The sequence below is a fragment of the Salmo salar genome, chromosome 15 (genome assembly GCF_965601325.2).
Source record: "Salmo salar chromosome 15, fSalSal1, whole genome shotgun sequence".
Lineage (NCBI taxonomy): Eukaryota > Metazoa > Chordata > Actinopteri > Salmoniformes > Salmonidae > Salmo > Salmo salar.
The window spans coordinates 84050705-84070508 of record NC_138305.1 but is presented as its reverse complement, the minus strand read 5'-3'; the positions used below and the strand labels follow the sequence as shown (position 1 = coordinate 84070508).

The 19804-nt window shown below is 40.7% G+C and overlaps 1 protein-coding gene and 1 long non-coding RNA gene across 2 annotated transcripts in view; one reads left to right on the top strand and one right to left on the bottom strand.

Annotated features, from left to right (window-relative positions):
- The window catches only part of ctnnbip1 (catenin, beta interacting protein 1), a 32468-nt gene extending 22522 nt beyond the window's left edge, over positions 1-9946 (top strand). Inside the window, 1 exon segment of the mRNA NM_001139923.1 lies at positions 7861-9946. Coding sequence (NP_001133395.1) covers positions 7861-7919 — 59 coding nt within the window. The 3' untranslated portion in view covers positions 7920-9946.
- Positions 5096-7971, bottom strand: LOC123727326 (uncharacterized). The gene is made up of 2 exons (XR_006759250.2): positions 7835-7971; positions 5096-6189 (listed from the first exon to the last, which is right to left on the bottom strand). It is a non-coding gene; the product is annotated as an uncharacterized LOC123727326 (long non-coding RNA).
- Positions 9947-19804: the final 9858 nt, after the last annotated feature.

The window sequence follows — 19804 nt, the reverse complement described above, 5'->3', positions numbered from 1 at the left end:
TATAGCACACCACCTCGGGCCTTATTGCATGCGATGAGAAAATGGCTACCGTGGGTGTGGTGTATTACCTACTGACCACATGCAAGCCCCTATCTCAACGCCTCTTAACCCCACTGGAGTTTCTGCGGGGGATTCCATGTCTTTATCCTCTCGGCCTGCACAGATTGTTATCTCTCTGCACTAATAACACAATCATGATTTGGTCAGCCTGTCTGCACCCTCATGTAACAAGGTGGTTTGGTGAACCACGCTTGCGTGATGAGTAACACTTGCTTGAGACCTGGAAACCCCTTCAGCTAATGCTTGAGCTTAGTGGGCTAACATGGGCTGTGCTTGAGTTGTGGTCCGGAGAGGGAAACGAGATTACATATCAGACACGTAGACCGCATATTAAAATGTTTCTCCTTTTAGAGCATGAGGATATTTGAATGAGTCATATGTGTAGATGAATAAATTGCTCTTTAATATTTTGTAAATATGAAGAAACCATGTAATTAGTCAATGTGTTAGTGAAGGCCTAAACAAATGGGTCCAATATCTATAAAGACGCAGTACGTCGTGTAGAATATTTGTGTCACAAAGGCTATAGCATGTTGCACATTTTTTGGCAAAGCTCTTCCGTCATACTTGTACAAAATGTCCGCTTCAAGAAGAGCAACCCAGACCCAGAACTGTACACAGAGGTTTCTATGGCAAAGTGTTGCTCATTTTGTCTTTTCATTTGCAAGGAGGTAGTTATTTCTTTGCTTAGTGGGGACAGGACTGGTCGATTTTGCTTTCGGCTCCTCACATGCCACATTCTTCACATGCTACATATACAAGGGCGGGAGGTAGCCTAGCGGTTAGAGCGTTGGGCCAGTAACTGAAAGGGAGCTAGTTCAAAAATAACTATTTCCAATTCACACATGCTTATTAATACACACTTGTGTAAAATAGGACAAATATAAGCACCAAATAAATACAGTCTGGTGGTGCACAGGAAACCTGGGTTTGAGCCCTGTCTGTCACTCTGACCAGCAAGACGTCAACTGAAACATTGCGCCATCTCCCTTAGAAAAAACATTTCAGTTTAGAAACAGCAGTAGAAATGCAGTAACTGCAGTCGACTGTGGTATTTTCGACACAGTAATTGCAGCATACTGCACTCTAACTGCAATATGTTTCTTAAGAGCTCTAACTTCAATCGATATTACGTTTGTACATTTGGTTAAAAATTATGTTTTTATTTATTCATGCTCTGGGCTGTAGTAACCTTTTTGATGTGTGGCACGCTTTGTTTTGTCTCTGACAAATGTTGACGTATGTTGGGAAAGAGGTCATAGTCTGCAGGTGCTTTCAGAACAGGCCTGTTTCCAAGGACGGACCCAGTGGGGATGGTCATCTAGTAGCTAGCATTGAACACCTGACACTGGGCAGATGCCATCTTATGAGAGAGAAAGTAGGGGGAAGGAGAGAGAGAGAGACTGAGGAAACACTGTCCCTCCATTCGCTGATCATAACTCTATATTTAACTTTACATTTAGAAACATGTAATATCTTTATTATTTTGTTAGATAAATCAATGTAAGATGTATGTAAATATGTCAAATTGATTAGCCTACACCTTATCCAATCTTTTCCCATTCTTTCATAGTCTTCAGAGCAAGTACACTACATGACCAAAAGTATGTGGACACCTGCTTGTTGAACATCTCATTACAAAATCATGGGCATTGATATGGAGGTTGGGCACTGATGTTGGGCGATTAGGCCTGGCTCGCAGTCGGTGTTCCAATTCATCCCAAAGGCGTTCGATGGGGTTGAGGTCAGGGCTCTATGCAGGCCAGTCAAGTTCTTTCACATTGATCTCAACAAACCATTTCTGTATGGACCTCGCTTTGTGTACGGGGGATTGTGCTGAAACAGGAAAGGCCTTTCCCCAAACTGTTGCCACAAAGTTGGAAGCACAGAGTTGTCTAGAATGTCATTGTATGTTGTAGCGTTTAGATTTGCCTTCACTGGAACTAAGAACCATGAAAAACAGCCCCAGACCATTATTCCTCCTCCACCAAACTTTACAGTTGGCACTATGCATCCGGGCAGGTAGCGTTCTCCTGGCATCTCCCAAACCCAGATTTGTCCATTGGACTGCCAGATGGTGAAGCGGGATTCTTCACTTGAGGCAGCGAGCTTTACACCACTCCCAGCTGATGCTTGGGGTTGCGCATGGTGATCTTAGATTTGTGTGCGTCTGCTCGGCCAAGGAAACCCATTACATGAAGCTCCCGACAAACAGTTCTTGTGCTGACGTTGCTTCCGGAGGCAGTTTGGAACTTGATTTTTACACACTTCAGCGGTCCCGGTCTGTGAGCTTGTGTGGCCTACCACATTGCAGCTGAGCTGTTGTTGCTCCTAGACGTTTCCACTTCACAATAACAGCACTTACAGTTGACCGGGACAGCTCTAGCAGGGCAGAAATGTGACGAATTGACTTGTCGGAAAGGTGGCACCCTATGACGGTGCCACGTTGAAAGTCACTGAGCTCTTCAGTAAGGCCATTCTATTACCAATATTTGTCTATGGCGATTGCATGGCTGTGTGCCCGATTTTATACACCTGTCAGCAACAGATGTGGCTGAAATAGCCGAATCCACTAATTTGAAGGGGTGTCCACATACGTATATATATATATATATATATATATATATATATATATATATATATATATATATATATATGTATATGTATATATATATATATATATATATATATATGTATATGTATATATATATATATATATATATGTATATATATATATATATATGTATATGTATATGTATATATATATATATATATGTGTATATATATATATATATATGTATATATATGTATATGTATATGATATATATATATATATATGTATATATATATATATATATATGTATGTATATGTATATGTATATATATATATATATATGTATATATATATATATATATATATGTATATATATATATGTGTGTGTGTGTGTGTGTGTGTGTGTATATATATGTATATATGTGTGTGTGTGTGTGTGTGTATGTGTGTGTGTGTATACGTATGTGTGTGTGTGTATACGTATGTGTATGTGTGTATATATAGATAGATAGATAGATATAGATATATATATATATAGATATATAGAGATAGATGGATAGAGATAGTGTTAGGATAGATACACTATATATATCTATCCTAACACTAGATAGATAGATAGATAGATAGATAGATTATGTGTGTGTGTGTGTGGACATGCATGTATGTATGTATGTGTGTGTGTGTACATACATACATACATACATACATACATACATACATACATACATACATACATACAAATGTGTATGGTGGCTAACTGTTCATACACTAGGCCTATATAGTGTGTGTATATATATATATATACACACTATATAGGCCTAGTGTATGAACAGTTAGCCACCATACACATTTGTATGTATTTATGACAGGGAAATCAGATGGCTCAGTTGCTGTTATTTACACGTATTAGAATATGATGAACAGATCTATTCCCCGGTGCTTATTTGGCAGATGAGGAGAGAGAACAGGCTGAGGCGGGGGATCAGTGAGAGATGAGGAGGGAGGGAGCATGATTGGAGCAAACGTTAGCCAGCAGCTGTTTGCTCATAGGCGGTAACAGCCTGCCGGGCAGTGATACAATCTGATTTGACTCGGTCGCTAGGCAACGGCTCCTAGGGCCTGACGTTTCTATCCTGTCGGCTAGCGCTTGTGTGACACTGCAAGGGAGCGTGTGTGTTGACTGTGCAGCAGGGTGCGGCCCACACATTATGACTGCGAAACAGAGGGCTCCTATAAAGCAGGTCCCCTCATGCTTCAGTTCATCAGTAGTCCAGTGGTGTATTCCACTCTAATGGCCGTCGGCCCTGTATCTCTGTCAGTTTATTCTGAGCCTTTCTGCTGGTCTGCCTGCTCGAGTCCTTGTGCTAGACACGTGCTCAGTCTGAGCTGCCCGTTACGCAAGAGCAAGCTCCCTTATGCAACCACAAGATCAGGGATTTTTCTGTATCAAAATGGGGCTTAGGTGATGGGCGTAGCGGGGCGTGGCCAATGGTGCGGTCACTGACCAAGTATTTTAGAGGCCCTCCTGTTGGCCGCAGTGACAATGTAGCTGTTTTAAAACACATTTCCTGCAATTCTACACATTTTGCCATGTCAGAGAAAATGTTGAAATTTTAAGCTTATTCCCTGAAATTCTACTAGGGCTGTCCCTGACAACAACAAAAATATTGGTTGACCGAGAGTCGTCCGTTCTTTTTACCAATTGATTGATCTAAATTTTAAGTCCAGCATTTTTCAATATAGATATACAGTACCCTATGTGTTTTAACAAATCAACTATGTCCACTGAGCTTGTCTGATGCTTTAAGCACACTGTTTGATTAAATAATTAAGATATACTAATGACTCAAAAGGGAGCCAGAAGAAAAAAAACTTTTTCCCGAACCACCACCTCCCGCTGCCCTTTGTAGATGCCGGTAATACGCTACACCAGGGGCCGGCAACCTTTTTCATGTCGAGTGCTAATTTATCTTACCATTTCTACCGATCTGCATGCCAGTTATGATTTTCATATGCACATTTTTATGGAACAGTTTCATAGTCTTCGTATCGCAAAATAATTGTCATCTGGTTAATGTAAACTATAGAAATCTACATTTAAAATGATACAAATCTAAAAGTAACAACTATGTAAAAGTAGCCTACATAAAGCCAACAAATAAAATCTGGTATTTTATGACAAATAGATGTATTATCATTCTGATTGGGTGTGCCTGGCAGGGCCTGGCTCCACAGTGGGTGGGCCTGTGTCCACCTAGGCCAACCCATACCTACGCCCCTCCACTGGATCAGAGAATTACAGTTTTCACTTTCTTGCCAAGTGGATATTGAAAGGGAGAGAGTTGAAAATATGTAAATACATTGTTTTTACATCCATTGAGAATGACAGACTTTGTTTACTTGCTGTTTGAGGTGAAAAAAGTACTTTGAGAAGCTACAAAGCTCATTAATGGTGCTGAGTTAAGACAATCAGAAATACTATCAGACATCCCCAAATGGGCACATTTATAGGCCTACATTTGCGCGCAGGCCAGGTAGCCTAGGCCTACTTCTACACGTAATCAGGTGCACATCCTTACTTCCTTAAAAGACAATGAATAAATTGACAACTCGTTAATGGAATGAAATAAACCAAAACGTGTAGCATAGGTTGTGAGCTCTGCAAACTGTGTCCAGTCCAACAATAATAAAGGTAAATGACTGGAATAATAATATATTAAATGGATTAACAAAAATATATACCTTAACCAAACAAACATTGTAGATTAGAAATGATGTGAGTTAACGGTAAGTATTCTACTGGTGATATATGTAATGGGGAATTGATAGATGCTAACAGTCAAAGGGAAAACAATTCACACAATGAAGTTATAAAACAATGAATGTGCACAAAGTGGCGGGAGAGAGCTCATTCTGGAGAGAGAAGTGCCTTGTGCATCTTAGCAACACTCTCCTCCTTATTGGACTATGCCATCCCCGCGGCCTCCGCAATGGTTTAGTCCACTGAGACGGGATAATCAGACAGGTGTCTCCTGGGCCATGAAAAAAATGATATATTTGCTACTTCTTGACAAAAAAAATCAGTCGACCAATAGCCTATCAACCAAACAGTCGACCAGTTGACTAAATGGGGTCAGCCCTAAATTCAACACTTTTTTTCCCCTCCCCATAACGTATTTAAAAAATAAGAATAATAATAATACTTGAATATTACCTTCTCTGTGGTCTTCTCCCTGCACCTTACAATGTTTATTGTATTATTGCATTTATTTGATCCTTGTATGATTACTGTGTATGCCATTTTTATGAGCTTCTTAACATTTTATGTGTCAATTGAATTTTACCATTTTATGGGCCAAGTCCATTTCATGTGAAGTGGAGAAGCATATCAGTTCAATATTTTTTTTAAATTAAATTTGTCAAGACGTGCCACATTCAAATTCAGTCAGGATTTGTGCCATTTATTTCCTCTGATGTGCCGCATCTCGTTCTCCTTCCCTGGCAGGGCCATTTTGTAGCATAGGGGTGTTCTTTGCCACATCCTCATTGGATGAGATCTCTAGGGGACTGGGAACCTGAAAGGAAGAGCAAGTCCAAAAATAAAAAGATCCTTCCCCAGTCTCTCACTTATTTAGATTATGCTGACCCAAGAGCACCATAGAAACATCCTAATTATCTCCTCTTTAGAAACAACCAAACTGAACACCGAGTCTACGCCTGGTTGTGTCTGCGCACGATCTTCTGAAAAGGGTCCGCCCTATGAGCCAAATAGATATGGAAGCAGTCTGTGTGACCTACTTTCATTTCCCCCTGTAATAATTAAATCTAACAAGCAATGATACTTTGTATAGCAAAGTTGCGAAAAAAGAAACCTCTCCACTTTCAAAAACGTGTTAAAATGGGTTTTGATGATGTTTGCATTCTGATAGTGCTTGACAAATCGGTTTGGTAAAACCTGAAACAAGACCAGCATTTACTGGCAATTCAAATCATTTACCATCAATTTAAAAGTGCTTACCATCCATCAGTTGCAAGTGTGGCAGCTCTGCCTCCTCTGATGTTGGCATTCAAGTATGACTGGGCCATATTCCTTTTGTTACCATCAAACCTATTCAGCCTACATCTAGGAAAGTTAAACCTTTTCGAAATAAATGCAAATATGATGAAGGTTACTAATGTAAGCAAAGTCTATTTTTGAATAGCTAAAGGTTACAGAATACGCTACAATCAGATCATGCTTTAACTCAAAAATGTTTCTCTGTAACTTCGTGGAAAATGGCCAGGGCGATCTGAAGGTGCCCAGACTGAGGTTTTGGTGTAGAGTTTGGTTTTCAGTCGTTTTCTCCCAACTCCACACCCTGGCATGTTCTCTTTGTTAACTTTGGCACTGCAGAACTTGTAATCTGGGATTGGTATTGATTAACCCTCAACTTGATAGAAGTAAATAGAATACAAAGGGAAGACAAGCCAGACCTCCCAATGTACACCAGTGATCACTGCATTTGTCTGTCTTTTGGTACCTATATACTGTAGCACAGCATTGCTATGATTTCTCATGGCTTAGTGAGATTGGCTACGCCAGCTGGACTCTAGCGTTAGCTCTCCACAGGTATTCCATGCCTCCTGCAGTTTGGGTTGGAATAGAGATGTGGATGGAAGGATCGTTTAAGGCCTCAGATGTATTGCTTATCAGGGCAGGACTGGATAAGGTCTGCAGCTGGGTACTCCTAGGGAGACCTTGATTTTGAGTTGTGTGATTGAGAAGACTGTGCCTCTGGACTGTAGGGAACATGGCAGTAGTTTGGAATACCTAGATGCATTTACCTATCCCTAAACCAAGAGATGTCGAGAGACTTTGCTATTCCATGTGCGATGTGGAAGTCTTGTGGCACAGTTATATAGTGTAGTGTGTGCTGTCGCTTTGGTGATTCACCGTATTTAACCTCACCACACTCAGTCATGATGACATCAATTAAGTCAAGGGCACACCCAACATGAGCTCAAAGTCAGAAAGAAAACAATAAGAATAGATATACTATTCATTCATACAAGCAAAGATTTCAAGAAATTCCACCTAAAAACAGAGTTTATTGAAATGTAATGTAGATTCAGTTATTTTACTCATGCTTATGATTACTAAATGTTTTATTCACATATCTAAGAGGACTTGTGTAGGTGGAAGGAATATCTAGATGGAGTTTGTTGTTGATATCTACTGACCTCTGTTTTTGGATGTGGGTCACCAGGTGCGGAGGATGTGGTGATGGCTTTTTCACGACAAGAAACCGAAGACCGGCGGCAGTGACCCTGGGGCACTCCCCCATCGTCTACGGCAACCCAAACTCCACCGACCGACACAACACTGTTGAGTTTCTGGGGAGCGGATGGGCACCTGTGATGGATGGAAGGAGGGTGGGAAGGATCACTGGGTGTTGGTTACCTTTCTCTCTCCCCCTCCCTTTCATCCAGCATCCTTCCCATTCAAACGGATACACCATTGCCCCAGCCACAGTAGGTATGCATTACCATGGGTTAGGGCCTTGGTGTCGAGCAAGTCGATGAAAACACTTACAAATTGTATGAATGCAAACCTTGTCTATTTGTCTTTTTTTTTGTTTTTCTTATCGAGCAGTGTTGTTTCGTATCTGCTCTACTCAATGGTAGAACTGACCAAGGACATAATTTTTCCGTCAAATGAAAGAGAGAAGCGTGAGTGTTTTAACTAATGACCTTGCGGGAAGATAATTCATTACTTTCTTTGGTTGAATCTTTTTTTATTTTTTTTTTAACTGTACACAGGGTCCCTGTAGGTGGAAAGGTTAAAAACGTGTTTAATGGTTTTCATATTCTTTCAAACCAATTGTACTTCTTCCTGCTTATTGTTGATTTGAACAATAGGCTGTTGAGATGTCAACTTGGCTTCCCATTCGGGACTTTAGAATCAATGACACTAGCACAAACACACACAGTATACATAGGTGCAGATGGCTTTTCCCCAAGCAAACAAGGTCTTGGGGTTATTGTGAAATTATATAACCTTTTTTATTGTACAGATATTAGAGGGAAAATACAATAATAATCAATTGATTGTGCCAATTATTATTTTATTTTTTTTATCTGTAAAATAAATGTAACATTATGATTTTTAAAAGGTGCCTGACGAGGGACCTAGCGTAGTTCTAATTTATTATTGATAGAATTGACTCTCTCCCAAACTATCGTTTAGAAAGTCTACACGGATCAAAACGCCTAATCTTATCAAAAGTATCCAAGAGCATAATCTTGTCACTCTTTAGATTGGACAAAGGTTACTCTTGACTCACACTAATGTAATTATATCAACAGAACCACACCCATGGAGCTACTAGAAACATGGTGAATACTCGCATAAGAAACTACAGTGTTTTTACTGCCTCCTTATACCCTTCAGCAATTGACGCGCTGTAAACAATACCGATCCGTTTTCTGTGTTCGTTGATTGCAACTGGAATCTTTCAATTCAATCGAATATTTTTTGTTTTTTTTCAATCCGACTCAGTTTTTTTTGTAGTAACATACTCTATATTTAATGTGTGTAAGTACTTTTTGTTAACTCGCTTAACTTAAACAATTGTGTCTTGATGTTTTGAAACCAAGCATGCCTGCCTTGTGGTTAACAGTGTACATTTGAAGTAGATCTGGGAGGGTCTTGAAAGCCGTGCCACAATGACCATTGCTTGTACATTCTCAAAGTTTATGGACGCTACTAGCTCTTTAAAAAACATTTTGGAAAAATAGTCAGCTATTTAAAAAAAAAAAAAAAAAGTGTAATCCATGTTATCCTGTTGGCAATAATTTCAGGATCAAATTTCCTCAGCGATCATGGCTACATACATCGCCAACAAACAGTTACAGTATCCGCCTATGACAAAAGTTTGTCCTTTTTAATGTTTACTCTTGTTTTAAAACTTTCTTGAACCTAATTTCTCTGTGCATTGTTTTGCTTTCATCTTAAAGACAACAATGCAAAGGTATCTTAGTATATACTATACCTGTCATAGTTGACCAACAGCCTTCATTTTTAATCTTTGTGTGTGCGTGAGTGCGTGCATGCGTGTGATTTCCTCTGTTCAAAATTCTACAAATCAGATTTTTTCAGCATGCTGTTCAGTATGACTAGAGCTGTGTATCTTTCAATGTGATGACCTGTCTTTGCCTAGTTGTCGTTTGAGTTATTTTGTGTTGCCTTTGTATTTCTCTGTTGACATCGATTAGTTGGTTCTTGCTGTATGGCTGCTGACTAAATGCTTCCAAATCCTATACCAACTGAACCATTAAAGGAATTTAAAAAAACAAAGACTTATTTCATCTCATCATTGCAATCATTGTTTTGTTAACACTACCTTTAGTAGTAGCGCTCTGCCCACATATCAACCTTTCAGTCTATGAAATTAGGCAGAAGATTGACCTATTTCCTTTCGGTGATGAGAAAGTGGGACACTAATAGACACTAATCTTAGGTCAGTTTTGAATTTTTCCCACTGTTTATGGTTAGGATTAGGGGAGGTGAAGCTGATCCTAGATCTGTACCTAGGGGTAACTACACCCCAGAATGAGAAACGGACACTTAAAAACAAGTACAATCGGCTTATCACACTCAATAGAACATTGACAATAAGGGTTACATCTTCTTGTCTTTTGAACTCTTCCTTTACAGTTGCGGTCAGATAAGTAGAATGATGCTGTTCAATCTGATACATACAACAGTTGTACATTTTAGCCATTTAGCAGACACTCTTATCCAGAGCAACTTACAGGAGCAATTAGGGTTAAGTGCCTTGCTCAAGGGCACAGCCACAGATTTTTCACCTAGTCGGCTCGGGGATTTCAACCAACAACATTTTGGTTACTGGCCCAACACCCTTAACCACTAGGTTACCTGCTGCCCCATACAATAATGTGGCTTGTATACAGATATGCATACTTGATAAACGTTATAAATCGTTCCCCTCGCTGGCTGTATGTAAGTAATTATGCAATACCGTCTCAAATTGTTCTTCAGTTTCCTTACCATGATCATTTGGCAGTCATTTCTCATTTAGTTTTGCAGTCTATTTACATACATTGTTATTCACAAGAGGCCATATCGGTTAAGGGCACACCTGTTTGCCACAAGTTAGCGAAAAGCACCTCTGCCATAGGGCGGCGCACAATTAGCCCAGGGTCCTTCGTGTTAGAGTTTGGTCGGGGTAGACCGTCAATGTAAATGTGAATTTGTTCTTAACTGACTTGCCTAGTTAAATAAAAGGTATTATATATCATTCTCTTTTGGGTCTACTCACTTTATGTAAAACAGGAATGACAGCAAGTTCCTTTGGTATCATTTTGTGAAATACAGTACATCCGGAATAATGACAACAGTAATAGCTTCCCTCTACTTCGATCAAGAGTTAGCTCTCAAAATAGTCACAGCCTCTTAAGGGTAGCTATCAGGTGGTAATTGCCGAAGATGTTTGAGGATCGGTGGCATGTTTTTCCTCTGCTAATGACGAACATCTGTTCACTGTTCCTGTGCTATCTTTCACAGATGTATCAAAATCCTGTGATTTCAAGAGAACTGATTCTGGGAATAAAACGGCAGCTGTTGGTGAATATTAAATGCTGAGCTGAGAGTGGGAACGAGGACGGGTTATGTGAGGGTCCTTGGATGAGGAGAAGGAACAATGCAGTTTGAGTGGCGTGCGCTACCTCCGGTGGTAGCAGTCAAGACGTGACAAGTTCGCAAGTTTACATTGCAGTAATATGTATAGGCAAAGGTATTTTTGTGAATACCAATTATTTATACACTGCTCAAAAAAATAAAGGGAACACTAAAATAACACATCCTAGATCTGAATGAATGAAATAATCTTATTAAATACTTTTATCTTTACATAGTTGAATGTGCTGACAACAAAATCACACAAAAATAATCAATGGAAATCCAATTTATCAACCCATGGAGGTCTGGATTTGGAGTCACACTCAAAATTAAAGTGGAAAACCACAGTACAGGCTGATCCAACTTTGATGTAATGTCCTTAAAACAAGTCAAAATGAGTCTCAGTAGTGTGTGTGGCCTCCACGTGCCTGTATGACCTCCATACAACGCCTGGGCATGCTCCTGATGAGGTGGCGGATGGTCTCCTGAGGGATCTCCTCCCAGACCTGGACTAAAGCATCCGCCAACTCCTAGACAGTCTGTGGTGCAACGTGGCGTTGGTGGATGGAGCGAGACATGATGTCCCAGATGTGCTCAATTGGTTTCAGGTCTGGGGAACGGGCGGGCCAGTCCATAGCATCAATGCCTTCCTCTTGCAGGAACTGCTGACACACTCCAGCCACATGAGGTCTAGCATTGTCTTGCATTAGGAGGAACCCAGGGCCAACCGCACCAGCATATGGTCTCACAAGGGGTCTGAGGATCTCATCTCGGTACCTAATGGCAGTCAGGCTACCTCTGGCGAGCACATGGAGGGCTGTGCGGCCCCCCAAAGAAATGCCACCCCACACCATGACTGACCCACCGCCAAACCGGTCATGTTGGAGGATGTTGCAGGCAGCAGAATGTTCTCCACGGCATCTCCAGACTCTGTCACGTCTGTCACGTGCTCAGTGTGAACCTTCTTTCATCTGTGAAGAGCACAGGGCGCCAGTGGCGAATTTGCCAATCTTGGTGTTCTCTGGCAAATGCCAAACGTCCTGCACAGTGTTGGGCTGTAAGCACAACCCCCACCTGTGGACGTCGGGCCCTCATACCACCCTCATGGAGTCTGTTTCTGACCGTTTGAGCAGACACATGCACATTTGTGGCCTGCTGGAGGTCATTTTGCAGGGCTCTGGCAGTGCTCCTCCTTGCACAATGGTGGAGGTAGCGGTCCTGCTGCTGTGTTGTTGCCCTCCTACGGCCTCCTCCACGTCTCCTGATGTACTGGCCTGACTCCTGGTAGCGCCTCCATGCTCTGGACACTACGCTGACAGACACAGCAAACCTTCTTGCCACAGCTCGCATTGATGTGCCATCCTGGATGAGCTGCACTACCTGAGCCACTTGTGTGGGTTGTAGACTCCGTCTCATGCTACCACTAGAGTGAAAGCAACGCCAGCATTCAAAAGTGACCAAAACATTAGCCAGGAAGCATAGGAACTGAGAAGTGGTCTGTGGTTAACACCTGCAGAACCACTCCTTTATTGGGGGTGTCTTGCTAATTGCCTATAATTTCCACCTGTTGTCTATTCCATTTGCACAACAGCATGTGAAATTTATTGTCAATCAGTGTTGCTTCCTAAGTGGACAGTTTGATTTCACAGAAGTGTGATTGACTTGGAGTTACATTGTGTTGTTTAAGTGTTCCCTTTATTTTTTTGAGCAGTATATATACACTAGAGGACTAACAGGGGTTGCTGTTTTGAAGCCACCAAGCCTCCATCTTGGCACACCCACTGTTAAAAATATTTGGGAAGGTAGAAATGAATATAATATATAAATTAATATAATAATTCATATAAATTAATTTATTAATGTCCACATTTGTTTTTCCATGTTTATTCTATTACAGACACCTTAATGCATACTTTTTAAATTATATTATGTGAGCTAAACATACAAGCAAAATAATACTGTTACTGTCCCCACTCCAACATTTTAAATGGAATCAGCAATCCAGGATTTATACATATACTGTAGAAAATTGGTGAAGACCCTCTAATAGGCCCAATAGCTGAGACTAAGTCAAACCCCTGACTCTACCTATGACAATGGACCACTTGTTGTAGATCAGACCATGTCAAAAATACAGTGAATTTTGTTACTTTACGGCCTTATTCTAAAATGTATTGAATACATATTTTTCCTCATCACTCTACACACAATACCCCGCAATGACAAGGCGAAAACTGTTTTTTAGAAATGTTTGCAAATATATAAGAAATGTATAAATATATATTTTTGTAATGAAATACCTTATTTACATAAGTATTCAGACACTTTGTATGAAATTGGAAATTGAGCTCCGGTGCATCCTGTTTCCATTGACCATTCTTGATGTTTCTACAACTTTATTTGAGTCCACCTGGGGTAAATTCAATTGACTGGACATGATTTGGAAAGGCACTCACCTGTCTATTGAAGGTCCCACAATTGACAGTGCATGTCAGAGGAAAAACCAAGCCATGAGGTCGAAGGAATTGTCCATAGAGTGAAGAGACAGGATTGTGTTGAGGCACAGATCTGGGGAAGGGTACCAAAACATTTCTGCACATTGAACGTCCCCAAGAACACAGTGGCCTCCATCATTCTTAAATGGAAGAAGTTTGGAACCACCAAGACTTCCTAGAGCTGTCCGCCCGGCAAAACTGAGCAATCAGGGGAGAAGGGCCTTATTCAGGGAGGTGACCTAGAACCCGATGGTCACTCTGACAGAGCTCCAGAGTTCCTCTGTGGAGATGGGAGAACCTTCCAGAAGGACAACCATCTCTGCAGCAGTCCACCAATCAGGCCTTTATGGTAGAGTGGCCAGAAGGAAGCCACTCCTCAGTAAAAGGCACATGATAGCCCGCTTAGAGTTTGCCAAAAGTCACCTAAAGACTCTCAGACCATGAGAAACAAGATTCTCTGATCTGATTATACCAAGATTGAACTCTTTGGCCTGAATACCATCTTCCAACAGGACAGCAACCCTAAGCACACAGCCAAGACAAAGCAGGAGTCGCTTCGGGACAAGTCTCTGAATGTCCTTGAGTGGCCTAGCCAGAGCGCGGACTTGAACCCGATCGAACATCTCTGGAGAGACCTGACAATAGCTGTGCAGCGACGCTCTCCATTCAACCTGACAGAGCTTGAGAGGATCTGCAGAGAAGAATAGGAGAAACTCCCCAAATATAGGTGTGCCAAGCTTGCAGCGTCATACCCAAGAAAACTTGAGGCTGTAATCGCTGCCAAAGGTGCTTCAACAAAGTACTGTATAAAGGGTCTAAATACTTATGTAAATGTGATACGTTTAATTTTTAATACATGCAAAAAAATCTAAATATATATTTTTGATTTGTCATTATGGGGAATTTTGTGTAGATGAGGAAAAAAATATTGAATCCATTTTAAAATAAGGCTGTAACGTAACAAAATGGGGGTCTGAATACTTCCCGAATGCACTGTACAAGCTTTTATTTTATATTGATTGTCACAAGGACTAAACTACGAAGAACACAGTTCCAGTTGTTACATTATCATGGAAGATCAACCAAATGCAAGGATGGTAACATCAAAATGGAAAGTTAGAAGAAACTTACCATAATTCACAAGAATGTAGACTGGATTCTAATGTAATTCTAGGAAATGTAAATGCTTTTCATTAGTGGGTTATTTGAAATAGCAATAAGGCACCTTGAGGGTTTGTGGTATATGGCCAATATACCATGACTAAGGGCTGTAACCAGAACAGTTAACAAGTATTTTTGCCCATGGTATATTGTCTGATATACACATGGCTGAAAGGGTTTTAGCCAATCAGCATCCAGGACCCAAACTTCCCGGTTTATAATGGCCAATATACCACACACAACCCCTCGGGCCTTATTGCTTAAGTACTCTACCTTTGGAATTAAACAAAGGGTTTATTTATCCTTTAAACAGCCAAAGTCACACCTACGCAATAAATATTAGGAACTTTCCTCCTCAGACCTCACCCCAGCCATGTCTCAATCCTGCACTAGTCAAGCGTCACTCTTCCCCTTCAACCCTCAGCCCTGCATTACTCAAGGATTACCCCTCTGCCTCACCTCTCCCACCTCACCTCTCCCACCTCACCTCTCGAGGATTACCCCTCTGCCTCACCTCTCCCACCCTTCCACCTGTGCATCACCACTGCATCCTGGCGACACTTGACTAGTGCAGGGTTGAGACATGACTAGGGGAGGGGTGAGTTCTTAGGAGGAATGACAGTTCTTACTGTGTATTCTAAGTTTTGTACTCTTGACACATCCGCAAAGAGAAATCCCACCACCCCTGGAATTTGTGAGGAAGCTCTGGATATCAATTAGAGATTAAATGGAAAAGACTCACTCCTCTTTCATCTTAAAAGCAGAGGTAGCTCAAAGCAGAGGCGCTGCACTTGAAGAAGTGAGTGAGGCTAGCCTCCCACCCACTTATGACTCAACATTAATTGAAATAAGCCAGGAGTTAGACAGCTACTGTATACACCAAAGAAGAGGCGTATTGGTAGAGGACATGCAAAATTATACTCACGCCTCTCTCACAAAGCACTGCAGATACACTAGTCCATCCGGAGGCTCATGGCTTATAGATGACTCTTCTCTCTCTTTCACGATCTCTCTCTGTCTTTTGCTGAGACAAGTTTGCCCTCTTTTTACATCACTAAGCCACAACCCTCTTTTGTGCATCGTAAGCCACAATCAAGAGTCTGTAGTTCAGCCTAATGGCCACCTTAACCTAACCCTGCCACTTGATTTGGAACAGAACAAGCTAGGCTTACACTGTCACAGAATCACCCCCAAATTTGTAAGAGTTATTGTGGATAGTTTAAACCTATTTAGCTACACCTAAACCTATTAAAGAAGAGTTGTCATATTTCTGAAGTAAATTTCTATTGATGTAAGTGTTTTTGTGATTTGGATAGTTTTTGCGTGCGCAGTATCAGCGCACGCAAAAGACATGAACAAAATCTTAAAAAACACCCAAATAATTCCCAAATAATAATAATAAAAATAAAAAAATACAAGCCAAAACAAAAAAAAAGGGGTCTGGACCCTTCTATACCATGCCATCTACATACATTTTTTTGATTTACTTCAGAAACATATACAAAATCAATGCATATGTCATTAATTTAAATAACCATTTAACAGATATATAGAAACACAACATGTAAAGTGTTTGTCCCATGACCTGAAAAAAATAAAATCCCAGAATTGTTTCATGCACACTATGTGGCAACATGGCATCGATATTAGACAAACATTTACTACATTTATTACACAACCTCAGTTACACAAATCTCACAAAACGTTTTGGGAATATACTGACTTTGACTTCATTTTTTTTGTAAATTTTCTGTCTAATATCGATGCCACATAGGCCATTTTCAACCAGAGAAGTAATCTTTTTGCGTTCTGTTGCGCTTTAAATAGGACACCCCTTACCCAGAATGCATCACAAACCATACCAATTAAATAATTGACAATCAACTTCAATAAAAGTATGAAAAGTTATACAAACACATTCAGGTAATATATTCCACATGATCAATATCCACACCTCGATAACAGTGATAAACCATGTTTTAAGCTTCATTATAAACTGGGTGGTTCGAGCCCTGAATGCTGATTGGCTTACTATTACAGTAAGGTACTTAATTGTTACCCAGAAATGATTAATATAAAATGGTTGCATTGGGCCTTTACACACAACATTTATTCTACTGCTGTAATGTTATATAATTCGATGGAAAGATATCATGCCATCTAAAAGGCAATGTACTTTAATTTGTTATCTCTGAGTACCACCTCACCCCTAGTATCAGAAGCATGACTGTTATAGAGGTGCCAGCATGCTATTTAGCACTTTGTGACAACTGCTGATGTAAAAAGCGCTTTATACAATAAATGTGATTGATATTTCTACAGGCTATTGAAGAATACAGACATCTGGCTAGCCACATACAGTAAGCTCTTACAATACAACTCTCATTTTATCCGGCTTTGACAGACTATCATTTCCACAATATGCTGACGATTAACAAACCTGTCCACCTACAATCTTTCCACTCATTGCCTCCCACTTTGGCTGGATTTATTGCCATCATCGTCTTCCCACTTCCGCCGGTATCTTGATACAGTTTGTGTGGGAGAAAGGCTGTATGGAGATGCCATCTGTAGTTTAGGTGGTTCACATTCTGTAGCTGTCTGCCTTACTGTGAGGAGGTGGATATCTCTGTAGAAAGGATCTAGACATAAGTTGAACCTCTGGGTCAGCATCTGTTGATTTGGTGCTGCTTTTCTTATAATTGTAAAGGAAAGGCATGAGAAATTATTCCAGACTGATTCTAGCAAGTTGATCTCATCTGTTAAGATGGAAAGATTATTTTGCTAGTCTTCCTTGGCATCTTTGTCAAATAGATTGATTAATTTTAATGTTTAATGCATCCTTCTGAGTGAGCACAGTCTGTGTTTACACGTTTAGGGCTCCCGAGTGGCGCAATGGTCTAAGGCACTGCATCTCAGTGCTAGATGCGTCACTACAGATACCCTGGTTCCTATCCAGGCTGTATCACAACCGGCTGTGATTGGGAGTCCCATAGGGCGGTGCACAATTGGACCAGCGTCGTCTGGATTTGGCCAGTGTAGGCCGTCATTGTAAATAAGAATTTGTTCTTAACTGACTTGCCTAGTTAAATAAAAAATACACAGACAGCCCAATTCTGGTATTTTTTCCACTAATTGGTCTTTTGAACAATCACATCAGATCTTTTAACATCACATCTTTTTCAGCACTGATCTGATTGGTCAAACACGGCCATAGTGTAACTGACTTGGTTCAAACCCAGGTCTCCTGCGCCTCTGTGCGCCAAAATACTGTGTTAGCCTGTTGAGCTAAAGCCTAGAAATTCTCTGTGAAATGTGTGATCAACAAGAGTGGCAGAAATGTAATGTTTGACTAGTGCAGGGATGAGACGTGACTAGGGGAGGGGTGAGGGTTAAGGAGGAAGAATGACAAAGTATGTTTTAATATATATCCTAATATGTGTATTGCGTTCAAGGGATAAATAAACCCTTTGTTTAAATCCAAAGGTAGGCTATTTACAGGAAACCCACTACTCTTGTCTGTTGGTCAGCATGGGCTGCTGCTCAGGATCAGTGGCAGTGGATTTGCAAATGGATGCATCAGAGAAGCTGGGTGTTGGATAGGAGAAGCAGATGGGAGCTGAGTGGGTGACAGAAATCTCTTTAGATGCTGAACCGCTCCAATGTTAGTAACCTTGTTGCTTTACCAAGAAGGGGAGGCACTGGTCAACTACTCTACTGTCGACTACTCTACTACCACATATCTATAATACAAAATCCATGTGTTTCTAGAGTGCGTGTGTTAGCATGTGTATGTGTATGCGTGTCTCTTCATCGTCCCTGCTGTTCCATAAGGTGTATTTTTATTTTAAAAATGTATCTGATTCTACTGCTTGCATCAGTTACCTGATGTGGAATAGAGTTCCATGTAGCCATGGCTCTATGTTGTACTGTGCGCCTCCCATTGTCTGTTCTTCACTTGGGGATTGTGAAGAGACCTCTGGTGGCATGTCTTGTGGGGTATGCATGAGTGTGCGAGCAGTGTGCTAGTAGTTTAAACCGACAGCTCAGTGCATTCAACAGGTCAATACTTCTTACAAAAACAAGTAGCGATGAAGTCAATTGCTCCTCTACTTTCAGCCATGAGTGCGGCAGGTAGCCTAGTGGTTAGAGCGTTGGACTAGTAACCGAAAGGTTGCAAGATTGAATCCCCACGCTGACAAGGTAAAAATCTGTCGTTCTGCCCCTGAACAAGGCAGTTAACCCACTGTTCCTAGGCCGTCATTGAAAATAAGAATTTGTTCTTAACTGACTTGCCTAGTTAAATAAAGGTAAAAAAGAGATTGACATGCATATCATTAATGTTAGCTACCCATGTACATTTAAGGGCCAGCCGTGCTGCCCTGGTCTGAGCCAATTGTAATTTTCTTCTTTGTGGCACCTGACCACACGACTGGACAGTAGTCCAGATGCAACAAAGCTAGGGCCTGTAGGACCTGCCCTGTTGTAATAAAGGCAGAGCAGCGCTTTATTATGGACAGACTTCTCCCCATCTTATCTAGTGTTGCTCAACATGTTTTGACCATGACAGTTTACAATCCAGGGTTATTCCATGCAGTTTTTGTCACTTCAACTTGCTAAATTTCCACATTATTCATTACAAGATTTAGTTGAGGTTTAGGGTTTAGTGAATGATTTGTCGCAAATACAATGATTTGAGTTTTTTAAATATTAAAGACAAATGTATTTTTTGCCACCCATTCTGAAACTGACTGCAGCTCTTTGTTAAGTGTTGTAGTAATCTCACTCGCTGTAGTAGCTGACGTGTATAGTGTTGAGTCATCCGCATACAGATGAAGTCGAAAGTTTACATAG